Source organism: Nanorana parkeri, unplaced genomic scaffold (assembly GCF_000935625.1).
Source record: "Nanorana parkeri isolate BGI_ZX_2015 unplaced genomic scaffold, ASM93562v1 scaffold1398, whole genome shotgun sequence".
NCBI classification, from domain to species: domain Eukaryota; kingdom Metazoa; phylum Chordata; class Amphibia; order Anura; family Dicroglossidae; genus Nanorana; species Nanorana parkeri.
In genome coordinates this window covers 8,293-18,796 of record NW_017307666.1, presented here as the reverse complement: position 1 = coordinate 18,796, position 10,504 = coordinate 8,293, and the positions used below count along the sequence as shown (strand labels likewise).

The following is a 10,504-nucleotide window of genomic DNA, read 5'->3' as shown; positions in this document are numbered from 1 at the left end:
AGTATATAGTGGTATATCATGAGGTGAGTAGGTTGAACATTTGTCTTTTGACAGGCGATGAATACGGATGGATATGGACCGTAATATACAGTTTACACAAGGTACACAAGGGCATAAATCCTGTGACATTTAACCTATTGTGTCAGGCACCAACTCCGTCACACAGCCACTAGCAAAATTAATTGACTATGACCTACAACCACTGGTCAAGTAACTTCCATCATAGGTGAGAGGATTCACCTCCCCCACCCCCTTTATTCTTCCCCTCTGTGCTTTCCTGTCATGTTTAGCTTGAGCCACAGCGGCTGCATCTGACAGCTTTGTGTCACCGTTCTGACCGCTGCCTAGCAACATGGAGACTCTGAAGGCGGGTCTGCCACCTCCTGCGCATGCGCTGTCTCTCTCTGAATCCCGTCCAGGATCGCACTGACCGCTTCACCCTGCTCTCCACGATACATGCGTCTCCATGACAACAGGGGATACTTGCCACCCGGTGTAATGGGCAGTTCTTTGTTCATACAAATTAGATTTTTAATCTCGGATGTATAGGTTTTCTACATGAATTTGGATGTTTACACAATGCCATTATGGGATATAGGTTCTTCTTTCATATGTTTGTTCTTTTTATACTATTTTTGATTTGTATATATTTGAATTCTGGCAGGAGATTATGTCATTATGACATCATGAGACGTTTTTTCATGCATCTGGTCTGATGTGAATATATACTTGGTGTTCACTTGTATATGTTGTCACTATGTCGCTCTGATGAATGGCCCCTGCGAGGTCCCGAAACATTGGCCTCTGATGACATGATGTGACATTCTTTAATAAACATATCAAAGAAGAATTGAAACTGCATTTTGTGTGTGCTGGTGATTCACTGCAATTACTTGGATTTTTGCACGGCGCCATCTGTGCGATCACCACAAGCTTCACTAATATTGTGAGGTTGTAAGACTGCAAGGAGTGCAGGTGGCTCTTGGAAACTACATTGACACAGTATGACGCATGAAATTGCATGTTGACACATGTTGGAGCATGTATATTAATTCACAAGAAATGCAGCATTTAACGGTATATCTTCTAATTAAAAATATTTATGAGAGGTTAATAAAAATGGCTGTGCGCATGAGCCCTGTAAAACTAGACATGTTAAAGCCGAATTCTGGTCAGCTTAAAAAAAATTAAATACCTTACTTCAGAGTCCTGCAGGAGCCGTCACTCCTGTCTTCTTTGCTCCTTCCTCAGAATGTGGGTGGAACCTCTAACTCATCATGTGCAATCTAGGATCAGTGGTAGCACTGGTCATGCATTGTACATGATGATGTTGGCCAGAGGGAAGACAATGCAACCGGAGAAGAGGCATGTCATTGAGCACTGGTCATCAATACCGGGAAAGGCGAGGAGGAAGCCTACAGGACTGTGTAGTAAGGCATTTAATCCTCTCTATTGGAGCCCCGTAGACTAAACAAACATATCCTGTATATATTAGAGGTAGGAGGCCACCTACATTTGTTAAAAAAATTTTAAGCTTTCTGGAGTTCAGCCTTTTTTTCAGCACTTGAGAATTTTTATTACAGTATAGTCTTGTAGTATTCGGTTGCAGCTTCCATTTGGTTATAAATGTTGTCATTTCCTTTTTAGCATGTTGGAGATTTGGGCAATATTTTAGCTAGTGATGATGGGAGAGCAGCATTTAGACTTGAAAATGAAAGGGTAAAGGTAAGAATCTTGGATGTTTTATCCATATTTTAATCTCGCATAAAGTCTTCAAAGATTTGTTTAAATACGCCACTTTTTGTCTGTACTTCATCAATGAGTCTTTGTGGTATTCTAGTCCTATGTTTAAGTACTAATGCAGAGCTGTATTATCCTCTAACAAATCTTTACAACATAGTCAAATCTTAAGCTGAGCAGTTCTGTTTTTGGAAAATGCATATTAATGGATTACAGAACTGCTGCAGCAATGACTGGTGTATCTGGTGCTGTTTTTGGAATGCAGTTAATGGTAAATTCCCAAAAGGAGGAACATACATTGTTCTGTGAATATAATTTTAGCTCCCAGTGATCTGTAAGCAGTGATTACTGTTCATTTCGGCAGCGGAATGTATAGTGACTGGCAAGCTGCCTAGACAGTATTTGAAAAAATCATCTTTCATTTAAAAAATAACAATGCCTAAAAACCAGACACCCCGGGGTGCCTGACTTCAATCCAGAAATGTCAACATCATTCAAACAACCTCCTCTGAACCTAGGTCATCCTGAAACCTTCCCACTCTTTGACTGGACAGTGAAAGGAGAAGCAGCCCAGTAATGAGCTAATCTCTTTGTCACCCTGCTTACTCTTCCCATGCTCCTTGCCAGCACATTAGCTGATTTTCCCATACTCTAGCTTTAGATTTTACCTATACAGGGACTGCAAGAGGTTAATTACCAGATCACTGCTGTGCTGGCGTTTAGAAAATGAAACGCCGTATCTCTTATTGATAGAAAATTAGACCAAAAATCTATAAAATTTTAGACCAAAATAGAAGCTGGATTTTTCAAGGATTCTTTGTCCTGTACAAGCTAATTATTTGATATACAGTGAGGAAAATATTTATTTGATCCCCTGCAGATTTTGTAAGTTTTCCCACTTACAAAGAAATGAAAGGTCTATCATTTTTATCATCACTGTGAAGAAAACATAAAAAAGATCACAGATCTAAGTGCAGTATAAAAGTGATTGTTTAATAAGGTTAAAAGTAATGCACTTACAGGATATTAAAAAAACATCTCGCCTGTCAGATGAAAGTCCCATCTCAGCTGCTGGTCCAAGATTGTTATCAGGATATGGAGAGAGCAGAGTACAGTTTAGTCCAGAAAGATTCCAGAACACCTGTGCTGGAAGACACAGGTCTGATCCAGTGGCTGAGCACGGTTGTGGCTGGTTTTTATGTTTTCTTCAACAGTGCTGTTACATGGATGTTTCCCTATCCAACTAACCAGGCTGCAGGACCAGTGCACACATCTTCTCTGGATTAATTACCAGTATAACTGGAGCTCCTTTGATACTATCAATAAATGGTCCATAAACAATCGATCTAGTTGCGCAAGTTGATGACTTCTGTTTTATATTATTTTTATCATGGGTGTATTTTAATTTGATAGAGACAGAATATCAACCAAAAATAAAGAGAAAACACATGATACAAATGTTATAAATTGAGTTGCAGTTCAGTGAGTAAAATTAAGTATTTGATCCCTTACCAACCAACAATAATTCTGGCTCCCACAGACTGGCTATGTGGTACACAGATTAGTCCTGTCAATTTAAGAAGGTGCTCCTAACGACAACTCGTTATGTATATAAAAGACCCCTATCCACAGAATCTTTTTCTTCCATTCAAACCTCACCACCATGGGCAAGACCAAAGAGATGTCAAAGGACGTTAGGGACAAGGTTGTAGAACTGCACAAGACTGGAATGGGCTACAAGACTATCAGCAAGAAGCTTGGTGAGAAGGAAACAACTGTTGGATCGATTATTCGCAAATGTAAGAAATACAAAATAACCATCAATCGCCCTCGGTCTGGAGCTCAATGCAAGATTTTGCCTCAGGAGAAAAGTGAGGGATCAGCCCAGAACTACATGGTTGGGAGCTTTTCAATGATCTCAAGGCAGTTGGAACCACAGTCACCAAACAAAACATTGGTAACACGATACATCGCCATGGATTAAGATCCCGCAGCGCCCGTAAGGTCCTCCTCAAGAAGGCACATGTACAGGCCTGTCTGAAGTTTGCCAATGAACATCTAAATGATTCAGAGAACGATTGGGAGAAAGTGCTGCGGTCAGATGAGACCAAAATTGAGCTCTTTGCCATTAACTCGACTCGCCGTGTTTGGAGGAAGAAAAATGCTGACTATGACCCTAAGAACACCATCCCTACAGTCAAGCATGGAGGTGGAAACATTATGCTTTGGGGCTGTTTCTCTGCTAAAGGTACATGCCGACCTTGCCGCATTGAGGGGCCAATGGACGGGGCCATATATTGTAAAATCTTGGCTGAGAACCTCCTTCCCTCAGCCAGAACACTGAAGATGGGTCGTGGATGGGTCTTTCAGCATGACAATGACCCAAAACATACCACCAAGGCAACAAAGCAGTGGCTCAAGAAGAAGCACGTTAAGGTCATGGAGTGGCCTAGTCAGTCTCCAGACCTTAATCCTATAGAAAATTTATGGAGGGAGCTGAAACTTCGAGTTGCCAAGCGACAGCCAAGAAACCTTAAAGGGTTATTAGTGTGTTTTTGTATATATCTACTGCTAGCAAGCAGTAGATATATGCAAAAACGTAAAAAAAAACAAAAAACACGTTTTCAAACAGGTTTAAACTTACCTGTGTCTTTTGCCGCACACTCCCGTCCTAACATCTGAAGAGTCTCAGGCGGCCGCAAAGGATCTTGGGGCGGGTGCATGCGCAGTTCAGATTCCAGAAAGATTCCAGAACACCTGTGCTGGAAGACACAGGTCTGATCCAGTGGCTGAGCACGGTTGTGGCTGGTTTTTATGTTTTCTTCAACAGTGCTGTTACATGGATGTTTCCCTATCCAACTAACCAGGCTGCAGGACCAGTGCACACATCTTCTCTGGATTAATTACCAGTATAACTGGAGCTCCTTTGATACTATCAATAAATGGTCCATAAACAATCGATCTAGTTGCGCAAGTTGATGACTTCTGTTTTATATTATTTTTATCATGGGTGTATTTTAATTTGATAGAGACAGAATATCAACCAAAAATAAAGAGAAAACACATGATACAAATGTTATAAATTGAGTTGCAGTTCAGTGAGTAAAATTAAGTATTTGATCCCTTACCAACCAACAATAATTCTGGCTCCCACAGACTGGCTATGTGGTACACAGATTAGTCCTGTCAATTTAAGAAGGTGCTCCTAACGACAACTCGTTATGTATATAAAAGACCCCTATCCACAGAATCTTTTTCTTCCATTCAAACCTCACCACCATGGGCAAGACCAAAGAGATGTCAAAGGACGTTAGGGACAAGGTTGTAGAACTGCACAAGACTGGAATGGGCTACAAGACTATCAGCAAGAAGCTTGGTGAGAAGGAAACAACTGTTGGATCGATTATTCGCAAATGTAAGAAATACAAAATAACCATCAATCGCCCTCGGTCTGGAGCTCAATGCAAGATTTTGCCTCAGGAGAAAAGTGAGGGATCAGCCCAGAACTACATGGTTGGGAGCTTTTCAATGATCTCAAGGCAGTTGGAACCACAGTCACCAAACAAAACATTGGTAACACGATACATCGCCATGGATTAAGATCCCGCAGCGCCCGTAAGGTCCTCCTCAAGAAGGCACATGTACAGGCCTGTCTGAAGTTTGCCAATGAACATCTAAATGATTCAGAGAACGATTGGGAGAAAGTGCTGCGGTCAGATGAGACCAAAATTGAGCTCTTTGCCATTAACTCGACTCGCCGTGTTTGGAGGAAGAAAAATGCTGACTATGACCCTAAGAACACCATCCCTACAGTCAAGCATGGAGGTGGAAACATTATGCTTTGGGGCTGTTTCTCTGCTAAAGGTACATGCCGACCTTGCCGCATTGAGGGGCCAATGGACGGGGCCATATATTGTAAAATCTTGGCTGAGAACCTCCTTCCCTCAGCCAGAACACTGAAGATGGGTCGTGGATGGGTCTTTCAGCATGACAATGACCCAAAACATACCACCAAGGCAACAAAGCAGTGGCTCAAGAAGAAGCACGTTAAGGTCATGGAGTGGCCTAGTCAGTCTCCAGACCTTAATCCTATAGAAAATTTATGGAGGGAGCTGAAACTTCGAGTTGCCAAGCGACAGCCAAGAAACCTTAAAGGGTTATTAGTGTGTTTTTGTATATATCTACTGCTAGCAAGCAGTAGATATATGCAAAAACGTAAAAAAAAACAAAAAACACGTTTTCAAACAGGTTTAAACTTACCTGTGTCTTTTGCCGCACACTCCCGTCCTAACATCTGAAGAGTCTCAGGCGGCCGCAAAGGATCTTGGGGCGGGTGCATGCGCAGTTCAGATGTTCAGCCGGGAGACGATGAGAGACACAAGGTAAATCTATGGAGCAGCGTGCGCCCGCACAGACTCCGTGGGACATCAGAGGAGTCAGTGCTGGATCGCAGACCCGCACCGGCCCTGGAGGGACATCTGAAAACTACACTAAAGAAGATGATGATGTGATTAAGAGGCATGATTTAAGGTAAGTCCTTACACTAACTAACTCATCAAACTGTATAAATATCCACAGTATTGGCAGAGTATCATTACATATGAAATATAAGAATAGGGTGGTACCCCATTTACTGGAATTATCAAGTCTATGCTGAGTTTATACATTTATAGCAACATAGCCAAATGGTCCACAGTATATATAGATGAAAAACTATAGCACATAAATGCCAAAAAAAATACAATATTTTAGATCAGTCTCTCAATGAAAACCATGTCAACCTGATCCAGACCCTCTATGAGCCATCACTAAAGTGATTTGATGCTTCTCAGTGTGTAGGTTGATTCACTCTACAAAGCATCAAATTAAGTATCCCCAATCTTTTGATGATCACATCGTGGTTGGACACCTTAATACCAAACTGCCTCAAATAAAATTAGGGGTACACCACTAGCAAGGCACTGTAGCAGACGCCATGCTGTTGTCAAATGCGTTTTGTCTGCGTGGGTACAGTTTGACAATTACAGTACTCTTTGGGGCTGTTTAAATGGGCTATTACTCTATTCCTATGGTTCATGTGAAATGATATTCAGATTATTCTGTGGATATACTGTATATACAGCTCAACGATGCAACAATTTTGTTGAGAATGGATTCTATCTTCGAAAATATGATGAATAATTAGCTCCTATGAGAGGAGGATTATTCAGGATCTTAAACAGTCTATTTTTAAGAATCAATGTTTGGCTAATGTTTTTATCAATAGGAAATACTGAGAGTGTCACTATTTCAAGAATTTTCTGTATATATTTTCTTGAACTAATTAATACTGGGCACAGGGTCCTGTGAGGGTTTTAATGTTTTTCCTTCTTTCATTTGTTAGTGTGTAAATAAAATAAAGTAGTTTTGTGTGGCGTTGCATGACGGAATAAATGTCAGTCAAAGTACAACAGCGCTGAATACTGAAAAATGGCCTGGCCAGGAAGGGGGTGAAACACCCTGGTCTTCAAGTGGTTAAAGAATTTCATACATTTCTGTGCTGAGGTGTTCTTTATAGAGATCTATAATATATGGGAATAAGACCTTTAAAAGTTAGGCCCAGAATTACCTATACTTCGCATCAGTACTTGAAGGCTCAATTTTGCTCTGATTTGGATCTCTGATAGCCTCAGGGGCTAATTGAGATAATTGGTAAGACATTTGTTTTGGATTGTGTTAGGGCTGCAACTAACGATTATTTTCATAATCAATTAGATGGCCGATTATTTTTTTGATTACAAAAAATACCATCTTATATTTAAAATCAAATACACAAATGGAGTGTTCCAAACATAAAGTTTACTTCAGAATTAAAACTGCATGCACACTTTTTGTAATCGCACTGGAATGCATGGCATTGCTGTACTGCTCGTTCCAGTGCAGGAGATCACACTGTGAGCGGGAGGCGCGTTGGTGGTGATACTGAAATGAAGGGCACCACAACGCACTTCCCGCAACAGATTTTTTTTTGTAATAACTGTTTGTATGATATTAGATATTTTAATTAGTTTCATGGATTTAAAATAATCTTAATTGAAAAACTCCAAGTCAATATAATAAAATAACTAAACGTTTATTTAAAATAACACACCAAAATTGGACAAAATGTCACTGCTGAGCACAGGCTGCAGGGGTTTGTAGTGCCTCCCATCCCAGATGGGAGCAGCGGAGATCAGAGGGGACACAGAGCCCATTAAACAACTAATCGACAATCAACTAACAGTTGACACTTCTCATTTTCGATTATAAACAATTAAATCGATTAGTTATTGCAGCTCTACATTGTGTGATGGTGGCACCTCAGCAGCTCTCTTTATTTACTACTTGAATTTACTACTGAAGCTGCTGGGGTCAGGGGGATGGAAAAACCTGTTGCTCACTTCCATACTCATGTGTGATGGCTATAAAACAGTATCTGGCACCTGTGTTGTTATGGCAGCATTTGGTGCATTCAAAAATGTGTTTCCTTTTTTTTAATATATACATAACTGTATTAAATGGTATATTGTTCTGTAGACCAGCTTTAACTCTCAGATCAAATTTGTCCCATACATTTTCTTACTCCGCTAGAACAGTTTGTACTGTATAAGCAATAGAAATCCTTATCATTAAATTTCTCTTTATTTCAGGTTTGGGATGTTATTGGACGTTCTTTAGTAGTAGATGAAGGTGAAGATGATCTTGGACGTGGAAATCATCCTTTTTCTAAAATTACAGGCAACTCAAGCAATGGGTAATATTTTATTTTTTTTAACAGATACAGTACTTTATTGTGAAAAATAAGAATGTACAAAACAAAGTTTTTCTAATGTTTAACGTTTCAACACAGGTAGAGAAGGGTAATATATTTAACAAGAAATAAAGCCACTAACAGAATCAAAATGAATCTGAACTGCCAGCAGGCAGGCTTTTTTTTATTGCAGAAAAGACATACTTTGTCTCTTATGCAATAAACATTTATACCTGCCTACTCCCAAACCTCTTTTGAATGTACGCAGACATAAACTGGAAGCATAAAACAATGTTAGCCACCAAGGTTTGTTATTGGCAGGATTACCAGGTGAAAGTAAAGTAAACCATAGTCTGAAAAAAACTAAAACTTAAATCTAAGGAACGGTCTTACCATATTCATATGCAGCTCCCAAAGCCTTTTGACCCACGGAACTTTGGGAGCTGCATATGAATATGGTGAGACTGTTCCATTCAGATTTGTTTAGCTCATATTAAATATTGGCATATTGGACAACATGCAGGATGTTTGTATAATTAGCTATATACCATTGGCAGCTGTACACAGAGGTAGAACAGAGGACGTGGTGGATCCCGTCCCCCAAGATGTACTGATCTACATCCAATCCAGCATGGTAAAGTTGCGATGTCTATATGTTCCATGCAGTCATCTTAACTTTGCTGATATATATAAAAAGCGTTATACACTCTCATATGGACAGGTTTGGAGCTCCCCCATGTGGGACTACCCTTGAGGATTGGGATACACTCACATTTGCTGCAATTTTTCTGATGGATTTATATACCTGATATCATTGTCTGCTGGCATTGTCATTCATCTACGAAATAGTACATTATATCAATCTAGCTATGTTTTTTGATATTTGATATGTTGTCCCTTTTCTATGGGATTTTTATGGATTATTTTGATATTTATGTGGTTTGTGTAATTTATTAATTTGTTTAATATTATATTTCATTATGATATAGGGAATTATATTGTACAATTTGTTTGAATAGGGCATTGATGGGTACTATGCCCCTCCTTTCTTAATTTTTCTATTAAATCTAAGGATCTAAACATCTAAGGACTGGTAAGCTGCAGTGTATTACATTTTTGTTTTTGGGTTTAGGTATGCTTTAACTCTTTCCCTGCCACAGACGTTAGGCATATGGCGGAACAAAAACTTGGTTTACATTGGCTACATTTACCCTTCTGCTATAAGCTCATGGTTGCTTCAGCGACCATATGCTTATAGCAGAAGGGTCCCCCTGACTTCGGTTTGCAAATGAACAGCTGTGATCAGCAACTGACAAGTTGGGGATAACCGCTATCCATTGTAAATCTCCACCCCTCCTGCTGCCGCAACTCTGCTCCCTGCTGGGTGGTGGCTGCATGCAAAAGTGTGCACCATATTGTGGTGTGCGTTAGTTATGCAGGTGTGCTGCGGTGCATCTTGATTTTTATTTTTTAACTTTTAAAAAAAACATTACTTCAACCTTGTAGGGCAGCGCATGGAAAAGCATTGGGATACTTTGCAGTGAGTAGTATGTTGCATTGAGATTAAATGTATGCCTACATCATTTTATTGCAACACACAATGCACAAAACGGGACTGCAGATCAGGTAGGCATAGTGTTGTGGAAATTGTATTATATGGAATTATGTGGACATTTTATTCTAGGATGTGTGTGTTTTAGGTATTGTCATCTGTCTCCCTGTGTCGGATGTAACCGAGGAAAGCTCTAGCAGAGCGTAGTTGGGTTGAATCGGGACCAGCGGTAAAATCGTCAGTATGAAAACCTTCTCATGGGCTTGGAGACATGTTCACAGGTTCACAGTGTGTGGAGGCGTTTGCCGGTTTGTGAGTACTAAGTGCACTGCGCTGGGCTCCTTGCCTTCAAACGTATGTACACATTAGTGAAGCGAAGTCCTATAACAAGATGCGTATTATACCTCTTTTGCGGACTGCGCTATCCCTTTTGGGAGGGGGGG

The 10,504-nt window shown here is 40.2% G+C and overlaps 1 protein-coding gene across 1 annotated transcript in view; it reads left to right on the top strand.

Annotated features, from left to right (window-relative positions):
* The window catches only part of CCS (copper chaperone for superoxide dismutase), a 57,115-nt gene that overhangs the window by 44,985 nt on the left and 1,626 nt on the right, over positions 1–10,504 (top strand). Inside the window, exons 7-8 of the mRNA XM_018569790.1 lie at positions 1,648–1,725; positions 8,409–8,512. Coding sequence (XP_018425292.1) covers positions 1,648–1,725; positions 8,409–8,512 — 182 coding nt within the window. The remainder of the gene's footprint in view (positions 1–1,647; positions 1,726–8,408; positions 8,513–10,504) is intronic.